Source organism: Rissa tridactyla, chromosome 4, assembly GCF_028500815.1.
Source record: "Rissa tridactyla isolate bRisTri1 chromosome 4, bRisTri1.patW.cur.20221130, whole genome shotgun sequence".
NCBI lineage: Eukaryota > Metazoa > Chordata > Aves > Charadriiformes > Laridae > Rissa > Rissa tridactyla.
This window is the reverse complement of record NC_071469.1, coordinates 11,429,522-11,444,670: the sequence shown is the minus strand read 5'-3', so window position 1 is coordinate 11,444,670 and position 15,149 is coordinate 11,429,522. Positions and strand designations below refer to the sequence as shown.

Here is a 15,149-nt window from a genome sequence, read left to right as displayed (position 1 = left end):
GTCCTGAATTTGGTAATATCACATGTGCATCTCAATTCTGGCAACAGGATTCAAGGATTCTATAGCTTTTGTTGACCAGCCTTTGTTTCACAAAAAAAAATAAGAAAAAAAGAAAAAAGAAGGAAATTTCACTTCCAGTATTGCCATCTCTGTGCCCAGACCTTTCCTACACTTTGAGGGGAATTGTGACTTCATTCAGTTGTAAGGTGAAAAGGTACAAGTTACCTACAGCAGAAACAGACTATGAGATTGGTAAAAACATACGCTTTACACTTGCTTTTTGAGGATTTTGTTCAGTTATATGACTGATAACAAAAGCACACAGTGAAAACTGCATCACAGCATTCAGAATGCAACTTACCAAGCTGCAAAAAGCAGATTTAGTTTCTTTTGCAGATGGTCTATGAGTCTCATGTGGCATCATATTAAATTATATAGGCAGTCAGTCACTTGTTCTGAAGCGATGCTCTGAGCTGAGAGTTGTGATGTGCTTGGACCATTCTGTTGGAAAACAGGCTCTAAAGCTAATACAGCTTCTCTGAAGAGCAGCAGCAAAGGGGCCTGCAGAGCAAGGGGCTTCAGACACCTTGAAGACTGCAGTTTTCCCTGTGATGCACTATGAGGGTGGCCCAGCGTCCCTATGATGGGCTGCGGAGCATTTTGTCCTAAAGGTAGGAGACTAGACCTATTCATTCAGTTATTTTTCATCTTTGTTTCTGTGATACTTTAGGAGTATTGTTTTCTGACCTCTTATTTTTGTGATGGTAGTTATTTTTCCTTTGTAATATTTTGAAGATGAGAATGGGAGAGAATGGGAGTTTATTTTTTTCTTGCCCTTGTCAGGCTTCATTTTTCCTGGGTAAGAGAGGAAGAAAACACAGTAGCTTGTTAATTTTGAATGTTATTCCATTAAAATATTTCTGCAATACGTGGTATTTCATAGGAGCATGTGTTTCTATTAACTTCAGTTTGGTGCAGATTCAGTCCTTAAGTAGTACTGGATCCAGTGTGAAAATAGTGGGTTTTATCAGATAAATTTCCACTCAGGGAAAATTGTCATTTGTAGTCAAAAGCATGCTTGAGATAGCAATTTTCAAATGGGCTATGTATCATGCAGTAGGTAAGTTCTAATATTCAAGTTTATTAAAATTAAAATTTTGCAGTACTAAACACTTTCTAATAGGAATATTAACATAAACTCATTTATGACATCAACAGCTGAAGGCTGCAGGTTATTTTTGGGACACTCTGAATGTGTTAGTGCTTTGAAGTAAAACCAATTTAAGGTTATTTACTTGGATGATTGAATTGCGATTTTTGGTGTGTTCACCTGCGAAGCAGGAAACAATAGACACAGTTCCTATTGGTATGAATGTTTCGCATGCTGAAATTGATACATTGGTAATGACAGCAACCCATGAAATGCATTTAACAGGTAGGAGTTTACACAGAGTTTTTTCCCTTGTCTGACAGCTCTTGACAGGTGGAATTAAGTGTTACTCTGAACTTACAGCTTGTTTGAGATCTCTTGGAAAAGATGGTTGCAAAGCATGTGCAGTTCAGAGCTCTGGTTTACCCTTACAGTGCTGGTGCCTACACTGCTTGTAACTTGTATCCTGATAAGAAACATGTGAACACCATAATCAGATGAACAATTCAGTAAGGTAACTTTTTTGAGACAGGGCATTTGGAAGTTGGAGCAGCTGTTTGAGTTTTATAAGGAAATGAGCAAGATCAGGAATGCCCAGGAGGGCACCAGGGAGTACCTGTGAAGGGCAAGGCACGGGGCTGGATTGAGAATCATTGCTACTGGTTGTGTGAAACGAAAGGTGTTCTCTTTGCTAAGATGCGGGTTTGGGAAACAAGAGGTACAGGTATTCCTGTCCATTCTACATCAGGCTAAATGTAACATTATAGCCAGGCTTTTAAGGCGTATTTTTAAGTGCCTAGCTTCCGTTTTACAAGTGCAGTTTTTGTCCCCAGAAAGGAAACGTGTAAGGGTATCCTTTAATCTAGAAGTGCGTCATTTTCTATGCTGCAGAATGGGGATAATGCTGTTTTCTTCTGTTGGTGGCATGTTAAACTAATTAATTCTGATTAAGGGTTTTGAGAACCTAGACTGGAAAGTGTTGATTTATTTCCTGTGCAAATTGAGAACTAACTCTGTTTTCCTAAGCTAAACATAGTTTCCAGTTTGTGCTACCAAAGTCCTGTCTTGCATCATCATCTTACACTTTGGTGTAAATGTGTTTTAGGAGAATACCACAGCTATACTATTGATCACACCACACTGTGATTTATGCCAGCTGACTGAAGTCCTCCCTCTAGTCAGGGTTTGCCAGAACCCCACTATATTCCTCTCCATCCCTGAAATGACCCTTCACGCTGTATGGCTGGTAAGAGCAAGAGGGCTTCTACACATCAGATATGCTTGTTGATGATGCACACTCATGAAATAATGATGGGAAAACAAGTTTACGTTTTCTGTAGTCCTTTCTGTAACAGTCGAAGCCTGAAGTTTTTCTGCTGTCAAAGGGACACTAACCTCCACAGTGGTCAAGAGAACCCCAAAGGGTAATTTACTCTTCAGTATGCTAGAAGATATATTTTTGCCATTTTAAGGTTTCAATTTTCTGCCCTTCACCAAATCCGGCCCATTTTCTTTAAGAATGTAGCTGGGTTTCTGTTGATCCAGCCAAAGCCCCAGCTTAGTTTTTCCATGTTGAAGGCCTGTCTTTAGATCCCAATTCCCAAATTAGATCCTGATTCTGTCCTTGACAAGAAACTTCAATTCCCTAGGACATGCTGCAGAGACTTTTAGAAACCATCTGTGTGTTTGGCACAAATACTAAACGTAGCAAGAAGCTGAAAATCTTTAAAATGGAGGGGGAAAAAGAATTAGATGTCGCAGGTCAATTCTCATTTGATATACTGAATCTGAGAACTACAGTTAGATGCTCAGTGTTGTTGCAGAAAGTACCAAAGCATGGACTGCAAGCTACCTGTTATGCTGTTATAACATCTGCATTTTTGTATCCATTATTATTTTAATTTCTTTGTTTAATTTTTACTCCCATCTTTCTTGTGTTTGCTACTTGTCCAGCCTTGGTGTCACCCTCAAACTTTATCTTGGTTGACTTTGATACCAAAGTAAGATCTTGAAGCATGAGGAGCTCTCAGAAGATATTAAGGTAGTTTTGGTTTTGGTTTTTCCTTCTGGGATGTAGAAATACTTGGCCACTTATTACAAATCTTTTGATGCTTTGTTACAAAGTCATTTCTTGAAGATGACCAGATGTTTATATTAAAACACAAGTAGCTCTAGGAACTACAGTTTGAAAATAGTGGCCATGTGTGATACATAAACCAATTCACAGTCCTTGAAAAGGAACTTAATCTTTCCAGTAAATGTAGTCATTTTTCTAATTCTTCCAAGAAGAAGTAGTCATCTAGATTATTGAGATGCTGTGGATCTGGCTTTTAATTTTTTTCTCCTTCAAAAACAAGGCTTATATACACAATAAGAAAAGGGCAAGGAACTCAGGAAATCCTCAGCTTGCTACTAGTGTGCCCTCACATTCCTAAGAACTATTTTTGGGTTTTCCCTTAGGAATAGCTAGAACTTGTTGAGCTGGGAAAGACTTCTTGGAACAGATCTTTGGTTTTGTCTTTTCTGCACGAGCGCCTCTTGTTGATGTTGGAATAGCTACTATTAGCTGGTTGGTGATTCAGAGAACAAGGCAAGTCAGTCCTATAAAATCATCTTCTCTCCACAAAAAACATTTTTTGGAAAAAGCTGTTGCAGCAAGCTGGTGAGCATATAGGATGAACAATTGCCTCCACTTGGTTAGGGTTAGGACTACACCAAGAGGTCTGCCTGACTCTCTTCTGGATGTTGCTACCCGTAGATTTGTTATAACTCGAGAAATACCAACATATCGGTGAGGAGGATACAAATGCTCTCCCTTCGGTCTCCATACAGCCCCAAGCACCCCATGTAGTTCTGAGATATCTCAATAAATCAGTTCTGAGATATCTCAGTAAATATCTCAATAAATTGGAAATCTTAGCTGTCAAAGGATTTGTTTCAATATTTTGTATTTAGGGGATACCATGTGCACACCAGCTAACAACCTGCAAGTATCTTTTGCACAAAGACCCTACCAACATATCTGAGGCTGTTTGGGAAGTTTTCAGGCTGGGATCAGATTCAGCGTCACACATTTGGGCTTTGGAATGGTCACAGCATTTCTCATAAGCATGGTTTGTTCTTCATTAGGGGAAAAGATCAGTGTCATTTGAACTCCTGTCTGCATTTGTTCCCAACACTGTCTTTTGGGTTTTTTTCAGTGATGTTTTAAACACTCTTGTAGGGTGACAGGCTTTTCAAAACATCTGCAAATACTGCTTATGTATTTTAAAAGATATGTTGAGAGGATGTGTTGAAGGAATGAATGGAATGACTGGCATCTGTGTTAGCTTGACTGTGCACCACTTCTTACCTCTTAGAAACTACAGGAAAATTCTAAGAAAGAACCTTCATCCCAAATGAAATGTGAACGCGTGTAAAGCTTAATGAAGCTATTTGTGACATGGCCAAGAAAATTATGTGTATTCTTTAAAAGGATTGAGTTTGCTCCCTGTTTTGTTGTTGTTTTTTACTTACTCAGATCAGAGATCTGTCAATCTACGGAGGGCTTTTTTCCCTGCTAATTTCAAAAAAGGAAGGAAGAGCAAGCTAGTCACTGAGGTACTTCAGAGTAGCTTTGGACTTTAAAGAAAGTTCAAGGCAATAAGCATTTAATTTGTATTGCATACATGAAAATTAAATTATAGCGTTTCTCCCATTCTTTTTTGTGAACAGCATTTCTCCCGTTCTTTTGTGCGTATGCCATGTTTGGTTTAATGGAGAAATGAGAAAAGAAAATAGATTCTTTTTTGGAGACTGGGTACTAATGCAGTAACATTAAAGGCAGGCACACTGTTGTCAGCCAGTTTGCATATTTATTTACTTTTACAAATGGTTGGCTTGGAGTCAGCGGTTAATGGAATGAGAATGATGTTCCTGTACAGATCATTTCCTGAGAAACATTTTCAATTACAAACATATCTCTGCTTTTCTTTCCTCATTTGTTATGTCTTGGAGAATAAATGGGGAGTAGCATTTACAACTTAAGGTTTATGTTCTGAAGACAATTTTAACAATGATCCCCACATAAAAAGGCCCCTTTGTAGTTGCAGACATATGTTTATGATGTTTTGTGCTGTGAATATCAAATTTCTGGTGGACGCTGTGTCACACTCTGCAGACTTGTAAACATCTATAAATCCATTGGATCATTTTAGTACCATGTGTAATGCAGATTTATTGTCTTTTGTGTGGATTTCTTTTGTTTTGGAGTTAAAGCTGAGCTGCCAAAAATCCATATTGGATGAATTACGTAGTCAAGAGAATTAGGCAGTACCATTTTAGATTAATATTTTCTTTTCCCTTTGTGGACTTATAAGATGCACACATACAAGCGTTAGAAAATAACATTTTGGATGGATGGCCCAGAAAGCAGTTGCATAAGTTTACTTGACTAAATAGTATAATTCTGTAAAAACTTAAACTAGGACTTTTTGAAAACAATTTTACTGGTTTTTTTTATGCTATTCTTTGACCATCTTAAGTAATTTAGATCTCTTCTCACATTTGCCAGTGCAAATTCAGAATTACTCCACTGGACTTAGAGTATTTAACTGGAGTATGTGAGGGGGAATAGGAGTCACACTGAGCCAGTGAGCTGGTATAAATCAGCATAAATCCACTGCAATCTGTGTGGATACAGTCTTTTACACTCAAGTCTGAATTGCAGACTATCAAGTCAGTAGAAGTAGTAAAGTTGCTCTTGTGCACAAGTGGTTACAAAAGCAAGCCGTCAAGGTCACGAGCATTTATCAGAAATTTGCACCCAGTAAAGAGAATATGAAATAAAAAAATGATTCATTTACATTTTGTTCAACTATAATTGAGTGTATATCTCTGTCTGTACAAGAGCACTAAAGATATTTATTACGGAAAATGAGCATTTTTCTAAACAGGCTGTAATTTCTGGCTACACACATCAATATACGTAGCATATGCATGCATGTTTGAATGTGGGTGTATATACAAATATCCAGTGTTACTCTGGCAATATGATGTCTGCAACTGGCCTTCCAAGTTGCACCTGTTCCAGGAAAAAGTAGCTTAAGATACAGACACGGCACATAAAGCTACTGTCTATCATAGTAGTTTATAATATCAGGTAGTTTGTCCTCTGACTTTTTATGGAAAGCTTAAACTCCTGGAGTCATGTGAATGTCAACAAATGTCAGCTTCCACAAAAAACCCCCACAAATTAGAGTATTTGCAGCCTTAAAAATGGCAGAGCAGGCCTTGAATGGAAACCCCTTACGTTAAAGAAAGGAAGTTAAAGAGCTGCAGAAGAGTGTATATATGTATTTATGAATGTGTATATGCATATATTTAAATATGCCAATTTTGAAAGATTGAGGTTAGAAGCGTTGTGTCCTCCAACATTAGGGTTAGGTTCTAGTTAATCACAAACTTCCAGAATCAATCCATTACTGTTGTAGCACTTGAGTAGTTTTAGTGTTGTAAGTGCGGAATCAATTATACGGAAAGACATGGCTGTAGCACTCAGAGGAGAGACCATTTAAAACTACATCTTGCTGTATTTATTTTATGATTCTTTGGATAGATATGCTAAAACACATATAAACCACAGAGAGTGCATTGGGTGATGTGGCATTTCTGAGCTCAGTTAAATAATAAGACTTGTTTTATTCAAATCAGAATAACATTAAGCCCTGAATATTAAGCAGGGCAGCAAAAAGCCTTCAGCACACAAAATAAACAAGTAAAAAAACCCAAATGAAACTGTCTAATAAATACAATGTGGAGCAACAGGCTGCATGTACTAGAGGAATTAAGCCAATTTAAACCGTATGGGCAGTACTCCACTTTCAGATGTGCTTGGCGTCCAACGGTTTCAATGGCAGTTGGATGCATGCATCAAAGGGCAAAGTCTGGCTCAGAGCACCCGTGTGGATTTGATAGCATAGGTTTATGACCTTGTAATCCTAGAGTGTCTAAACCAGTAAGAACTCTATCCAGCTTAAAATAGCTGCTGTAGTTGCTGTTGATAGAAGCTTGTGGGCTCCCCAGCTCTGGGGCCAAATTTGGTACTGGCATTATAGGAGGAAGTCTGTTGACAGCTGATAGCAGTGGAGTTGCACTTGATTACATCATAACAAATTTGGCATGTGGAGCTGAATCAGAGTCTGAGCAGACGTGTCCGTTCCTTATGCAGAGTTAGAACTGGGACTTTGACATTGCCAATCCATGGAGATTTGTCTGGGCCGTGTGTAACTTGTTTTTAAGGGTCTTACTTTAAAAGTCCATTCAGCCCCCAGTTCCACTCAGCATGGTGACTGTAAAAAAATACATGAAGGACTGGGTTTTCCTCTCAGATCCAAAAGGATAAAGTCGATAATCATACCAATGTAAACATGACAAGAACAAACCCCATGGTAGCCGACACACTGGGCTGTATCTGGGCCACAGCAGAGGGTGAGAACAGAAAGGTGCTCTTAAGTCTAATTGCTGGGGTCATCCGGTGACCAAGCATGCCAAGCAGACAACTCTATGGGTGCTGTCCCTCAGGGGAACTGCCACAGGTCCCAGTGCAGTGGTCTGGCTCTTGGCAACTGGTGTGGTATAGATGAACTGCTGCAGCTAAGTCCCCTCCTCCCTTCCTGGGTCTTCACACTGTAAGACTCAGAGTGGAGGTCTTACTGATCCTCCAAGTCATTCCTCGAAGTATTTAAAGAAATTAGATTATTTTATTTTAATTTCAGCTGCTGCAAAAATTGTCCCAAACCTGTGTACTTTGTTTTTATTAAAATACTAAATTGCTGAAGTGATTTTCATGAAAATTAAATAAAACAAATTAATGAAAAGCAGATGAAAAATGGATTCCTTGGCTGAAACTGTGGTATGCAAATTCTTAACCTCAATCACATCTTTGTGGTTCCTCTATAAACACCTAAGTGTGTATAGTGGTTTGTCATGGAACTTTTTTGATGGAAATTCTTAGAAAGTGAGGCTATACTACATAATACATTTTCTCTCCCTTTATGTACAACTTGATCTAATGCATGTGTTCCTACCTGCTCCTTTTAGTTGTAGTTAAGTCTTTTCTCTTCAGTATTGGTAAAGAAATTAAAAAGATGCTATCAGGCTCAGGGTTTCCCACCATGTTTTGTGCTTGTAAGGGACAGGAGGAGTCTTTATTATGGGACTAATACCAACCTTGGGTATGGGTTGTGCACTGCAGAATGCGTTGGCTGAGGGGGAGCTATCCTCTCTGTCAAACTGGATCCACCTGGGATCTTTGGATCATCCCGGACGTGTGTTGGGTAGGTTCTGCACATGGCCTGGGCAGGGGTGAGAAATGTATGCGACTCACGTGAGCAGCTTAGGGGAACAAAACCACCACTTGTGTATACCCATGTACAGCAAAGCAGGACTTGGCCCCTGCTGTACAATAAATACAACGCTTGCAATGCATTCTAGGACAGATCTTAGTTTCTCATGTATATTTATTTTTTTTTATTTGTATTTTATATTCCCTTTCCATGCAAAGATACGGTGATATTTTTGTTTACTTTCTCTTATTTTCAGAAACTCTGATAATATGATGAAGGTTATGTTATTAAAAGTAGAATATAATAGTTGTGCACATTGGAGGACAAATATTGAGAGGCTCAGTGGGCTTTGTAAAGAATGTTACAACACATTCAGCCTTGAAAGGTTCACTCAATCTCCCTGGAGAAGAGTCAGAGAGCTCTGCCAGTAGGTCGCTCCCTGGAGAGAGGAGCCAAAAGCCTTCCCCACTGTCGTTCACTAGGAGAATAAGCTGACTGCTTCCTCCAGTGTGTCTTTGCCCAAAGCAGAGCATCCAGCCCTTTGGGATAGGAGAGCTCAGTGGAGCCAGTTGGCTTGAACAAATTTTATTTACTATGCTCCCTCTTGGGATTGATGTGAAAAAAATGTTTTCTGCCTAGGAACCTTTGGGTGGAAGTCCTCCCTGAACTAAACATTTCAGAACACATGGAAGTTTTCTATTCACTGACGTTTTTATGCCCATAACCACTTTGAACCAAAATTAAAAAAAAAAAAAAATCAAAGAGGTTAATAAAACCAACAGTTATTTTCTCTAAGGAGCGCTAGCAGTTCAAAAGATTGCCATTAAGTGTAAACAGTTCCTGAGATTGTACATGCTAGACCAAATTCATCCTTGCTATAACTCCTCGGAACTCAATGAAATTACATGAGGGATTAATTTGGTCCATTGCTCTCAGCCATCAGTTTTAGAGGATATACAACAATCCAGGGAACTATTATTGTCAACATTATTTTATGACTCTTTAGAGCTGCTCAGTATTTGTATTTTACAGATACACAAGCAGGGTGAGTATATGGAGTGAAGTTAGTGTTTCAGTGTTGAAGGCAGTGGATTTTTCATAGTTGGTTTTGTACAATTAAAAGTACAATTAATAAGCATTCTAACAGCCATTATTGCTATGAATCTTACATAGATGCCTGAATACAACTGCACAGACGTTTCTTCTGGCAGAGCACAAAACATTTCACAAAGCATAGAAAATATTTGGAAAGCTTTAAGTACTGTTATCACACCAACTGACTAATTATCACAGTGTTCACGTGAAACTTACTTAGTTGTACTTCTTGCACACAGGAAGTTAAGGCAGAGAGGTAAAACCATTTTCCAAAAGCTAACCTCCTAGGCAGTCAAGGGGCCAGGAGTAAAACATAGTCTCTACTGTCAATTTCTACTTTTCTGTTTTCTCTGAACCTAAATTGTTTCTGTAACTTTCAAAATAAACTGAGGAAGGCTCCAGGTAGTAAATCTGAAATGTTAGATGGTGAATCTGCATCTGTACTTAAATCATATATTTTAGTTCATGTCAAAAGCTGTATACAGCTACCTGAATCTTTAGGACACACATAGGATGACTGAATTCAGTTATTTAAGTTTAAAGTCTGACCAGAATGGTTTTGCTAACAACCAGTTTTATTCAAGGTGTGTACACTGGAAAATTATTGGTCAAAACAACATTGCTTGTCATTCATAAGACAGCAAACCTTTTTCCTGGTTTGGTAGATCAGGTTTGCACTGACTTCTTGGTTACAACGTGGTGCACACTGCCACACGTGGTTACAGACTTGTCTGGTCACCAAAGTGGTTTACCCTGCCTGCACAGTGCTGTGTGTTCTTCCATAGCAGAAGGATTAGCGCATTGGATTTTTTGTATTTTTTTCTCTTCTATTATGGAAGCATGTTTGATCAGTGAAGAAGGGGTTTATCTTTGCAACCTATTAAAGTTCGGGTCACCAAGAGGCATGAATGATGCTTCTCTGTACTGTACCAGGTACAGACCCTGTACAGTACAGAACTAGCGGCAGGACTGCTTTTACACTTCTTCTCTGAATCTCTCTGTTCCTATATCATCAGAGCATGTATTATAAGAACACTGATTTTTGCAACATTAGGGGACTTTGGCTGAGTAGGAACTTGTCCATATTTCCTGACAACTGCGTGCATCTCCAAACTGTGGGATTTTGCTTTACTTCCGCATTCCCATGTCCAGATTCTTTCTCAACCTGTGTCTGGACTCCACACTAAGGCAGTACTTTTGAGGGTTTGTTATCTTACGCCTGTGTCCTGCTGCTGTGGTTTCTGCTAAAGAAAGCCCAAGAACACAGGCCAGAAGCATCCCAGTCAGCTCCAGCTGGTCTCTGACCCGAACAACAGAGGGAGCCACGTGCTGCAACTGCACCTTCAGTCCTAAATAGTTTATCAGTCTGGCAGCTCCTGTGTTGGATTTGTAGCCAGACTCCTCTCAAGTAGCTAAACTTGAAGCATCTCCAGAGCAAGGGTGACATAGCTGAGAGCAATAATCATTTCCCTCAGCTAAAATGATTCATTAGTGTTAAAATGTCAGGACCATTAGAATGCAAGTAAGCTTTTTAAAATTTGAGGACAATGGGCCTTATCCTAGAAAAGATTTGAGGAAATTGCATTGATTCCAGTACCATTATCTGCAAAAAATCTACTCATAGAAGTAAAGGTTTGTTAGCTGGGCCTCCCATTTTTGTTAGCTATATTTTATTGCTGTAATTACACCTAGTGGCGTATCTAATAGAGTCATGTTCCTATAAAGAAATTAAGACAATTAACGCGACTCTCAACAAGAGTGAAATAGTAAGTAAAATTGAATTGAAATTTGACCAAGATCTTCTTTTTTATTTCCTAGTATCTGAATTACAGGAAGAAGGAATGAATGCCATTAACTTACCTCTCAGTCCAATTCCATTCGAACTAGACCCTGAGGACACTATGCTAGGTAATTCACAACAATTTTACATCTCAACATAAAAGCTTGATGTAAAATAAAGTTTCATGCCTGTAATAGTTTCTAATATCTTTCTTTTAAACCTTCCAGAGGAAAATGAAGTCAGAACAATGGTTGATCCAAATTCAAGAAATGACCCAAAATTACAAGAACTAATGAAGGTAATGAAAAGCATGTAAACACTTTCAGGAAAGGAAAACTATTTTTTAATACTATCCCTGCCTCTTTCGTTTGGATACTTCAAAGCACTGGTTAGGTATTAATTAAATGAAACCACATGGCGCATATATCGCGGTGAAATGGGGAGGTCATTTGTTTTAGTATCTTTTTCTAGATATGGCACAGAGAGATTTAAGAATTTGGATTAAAATCCTGAGTCCAGATTCTTAGTCCCATCCCACCCCCAATCTAAAGACATTGATTTCCCTTGTAGTCTTTGTGATCCTTGGGGTTAGAACTTCAGCAGGAAGCTTCATTAGAATCGACCTCAACACCTTTTGCCTCACAATAAAATGTTACAATACCACTGAAAGCAAAGGGCAGATTTCACTGCAGAAGGCACTGCCTCAATCCAGTATTTGTCTAGACCTTGTGGTGCATTGACACAGCCACCTAACTCCTTCCTTTTTTCTTCTGATGGCATTTCAAGCTGATTGTATTTTGAGTCATTGCAGCTTTGGTATTCTTTCTGCTAAATATTTTCATCATTGTACAAAATGACATGTGTTTTAAATTGTAAATGAATAGTGTATAATACTGCCAAATTTGTGTTTCCCATATAGGTATTAATTGACTGGATTAATGATGTGTTGGTAGGAGAAAGGATTATTGTGAAAGACTTGGCTGAAGACCTGTATGATGGACAAGTATTGCAGAAATTATTTGGTAAGAAAAAATATATGTGCATGCTGTTGGGGCACTTTGTCAGTAAGTGGATCACTTGTTCCTACTTAGGAGCCTTGGTATCATCTTACATTTATGCCACTAAGTGATATAAAAATAGCATTGTATTATGAGACCCTTGAGCAATAGGCTGTACGCACAATCCTTAGAGCTATAGTGCAATGTGTGGTGCTCTGTAGTTGATGAGAACAGCATAAAGCCTACCTGGGGTGCTACAGAGGGAAGGTTCTTGTCTTGGCAACAGTATTCACTCCAATTAAATTTATTATCTGCATATGTGCTGTACAAACTTAACAGTGTTACAAGTGGAAAGTAAGTTTGAAGGCAAGGGTATTTTCAGTACAACAGTGGATGTTTTTAATCTCTGCTGGTTCCATACTATAGTTTATTCACATTGCGAAGTTCCTCTGGAAAGTTGTAATTTCTTTCTGATTTGATGTCCGGCTTTTAACATTACTGAGGTAATCGTACCCAGTGGACTGCAAACTGAGCTTCAGCTGAGAAACAGATAGAGAAAAGAAACTGCTAATGCAGAGCTGGCATGTGCTTTTTTAACTGTTGGCTTGGAAGCCATTTTCTTAGTTATTGCAGCTCATAAAGTCTCCAGTAAATTTCTTTTCAGTGTCTTAAATGAATCTTGAAACATCATGTGAGCACTTCTAATAAAGACTACACAGACTGTTCCCTTCTATGAATGTTTAAGCTATTGAATATATTGTGATGGACTGGATATGCCCCAGACTGAGCAATTTGATTCTCATGGGCAGACCTCCAGTGACTTCACCCAAACCCCAAAAAATGCATATCATATACGGCCTGACTCTAAATATCCGTATACTGATCCAGCACTTACTGATTTCAGTGGAATGTCTTCCATTACCTTTAATTCCCTGGGGATCAGGTCTGTGCTAATTAAGGACTTTGGTCTTGTTTCTGTAGAGGCATAAGAAACCCATGGAGAGAGTAGTCTCTTAGGTGGGATTCATAGACTGGTAGCTCAGGCTCACTCTCTTTGGGAAGATACTCAGTTGGCTTTGATGAGAACAAGATCACCTCTTACCAAGCTTAATGAGAGATTCTTTCCTAGAAGTAAATTGATAGGCGACAAAGCATTTTGTTTCTGGTGTTGTTATCAGGGAGCTTTTACTGCTAAATTTTCTTTGCTTACTATTGAATGGTAAACACTAAGCCATGTATGTATATACCTAGTAATCTGTACTAATTATTAACAAACTAATTCATAAAGTATGTTAAAATATACTGCAAATTTTGAGTGGAGAAAAGGGCTGTGGTTTCATAGAAAGAAATTGCCCAAGGTTTTAGTTGTTTTCATACCCTCAGAAATACTTATTCACATTTCTTGGGTGCATCCTCCACCTTTACAAATACGATGTCGCTTTACTTTTATCACAAATGGGTGAAGTAAAATTTTTAAATCTCTGAACTCTGATGGAGAAGCCAGGAGGCTGAGACTGATGAAACAAATCTTAAAGTTGTTACCTGTTTCCTAGATAAGCTGGTCTGCTGTACAGTCCACTTGCGTACCGAATACTCTTTATCCAGTAGCAATAGAAGTAATGGGCCTTATGTCAGAGTCTGGTGTTTCCTAAAGGGAGCTGAAGCAAATATTTGTTAGCTGGTACTGTGCTTTTCATTAATACTTCACCTTCCCTTTGGCAATGGGTAAATAAAGGGAAAATGTGAACTGTATCTTTAGGAGTTAAGATGCGTGGGGGAAAGTGGCTCTGGAAGAAAAAGCATATAATTTTAAAACTAGGAAGTCTTAATATCTCTTGAATGAACATCTGGGTGCACAGAATATCTTTGTGTTCCTCATGGAGTTAACAATGGGTTTACTTCTGGTTTTTTTTTTTCTATTATCACTTCAGAGAAACTTGAAAGTGAGAAGCTGAATGTTGCTGAAGTTACCCAGTCTGAAATTGCTCAGAAACAGAAGTTACAGACAGTGCTTGAAAAGATCAATGAAACCCTTAAACTCCCTCCAAGAAGCATTAAATGGAACGTTGACTGTAAGTTGTGTATTTTCTATGCTGTTCTCATTTGTTGACAGCCAAGAGTTTATAGCTGCTATCTGGAATTCTGAAATATCCAATGATAAGGGAAGGCTGAAACCTGGTATTTATGGTAGGAGCTGCTCTGCAGGGCACTTCCAAATGTGGTACGCTCTATGCTCTTTACTGGTGCTCAACCTCCAATTTAAATAAACTGTCTTTTCAGAGTTTGTCAAAGTATGGTATTTCTGCTCTTAAGTCCATATGCATACCAGCTTAGGTTTTGTTACTTAATTGGTTTGTTGAAACGGGCAAGTACCTGCATAAATGTGGTAGATAGGCAGAAGGAGGGTTAGGATCTAGGGCTCTATCTGTGTAAAATTTGCAACATAAATATGAATAATATTTCTGATCATTTAAGGCTAAATCTGAACCCCTAATTTTCGTTACAAAACTCTCATCAAGACTAGGACTGCACCCTTCCTATTTTATTGTATTAAAAACAAACATAGTAATATCTAACAGAAATGCCTCCAGTGGCCCAACACAAGACATTTTAGTGCATACGCGCTGTAGAAAACATGTTACCAGCAGCTTTAGAAAAGTAGACCTCTCAATCTGTTTTAAGTTTGGTATTCAGAATCATTTATAGCAGTTTTCTTTTCTCCTATACCTGACTTGAGCTGAGCTGTTTTGTATCCTGTTCCACTCACAACAAATTAGTGAGGGGGAGAGAAATAGCTTGAG

The 15,149-nt window shown here is 38.6% G+C and overlaps 1 protein-coding gene across 2 annotated transcripts in view; it reads left to right on the top strand.

The window, feature by feature from the left end:
- Positions 1 to 15,149, top strand: part of PARVA (parvin alpha) — a 69,903-nt gene that overhangs the window by 35,265 nt on the left and 19,489 nt on the right. For both annotated transcript variants that reach the window (XM_054200222.1, XM_054200221.1), the window contains exons 2-5: positions 11,389 to 11,478; positions 11,578 to 11,648; positions 12,270 to 12,372; positions 14,280 to 14,420. In XM_054200222.1, the coding sequence (XP_054056197.1) occupies positions 11,389 to 11,478; positions 11,578 to 11,648; positions 12,270 to 12,372; positions 14,280 to 14,420 (405 nt within the window). The remainder of the gene's footprint in view (positions 1 to 11,388; positions 11,479 to 11,577; positions 11,649 to 12,269; positions 12,373 to 14,279; positions 14,421 to 15,149) is intronic.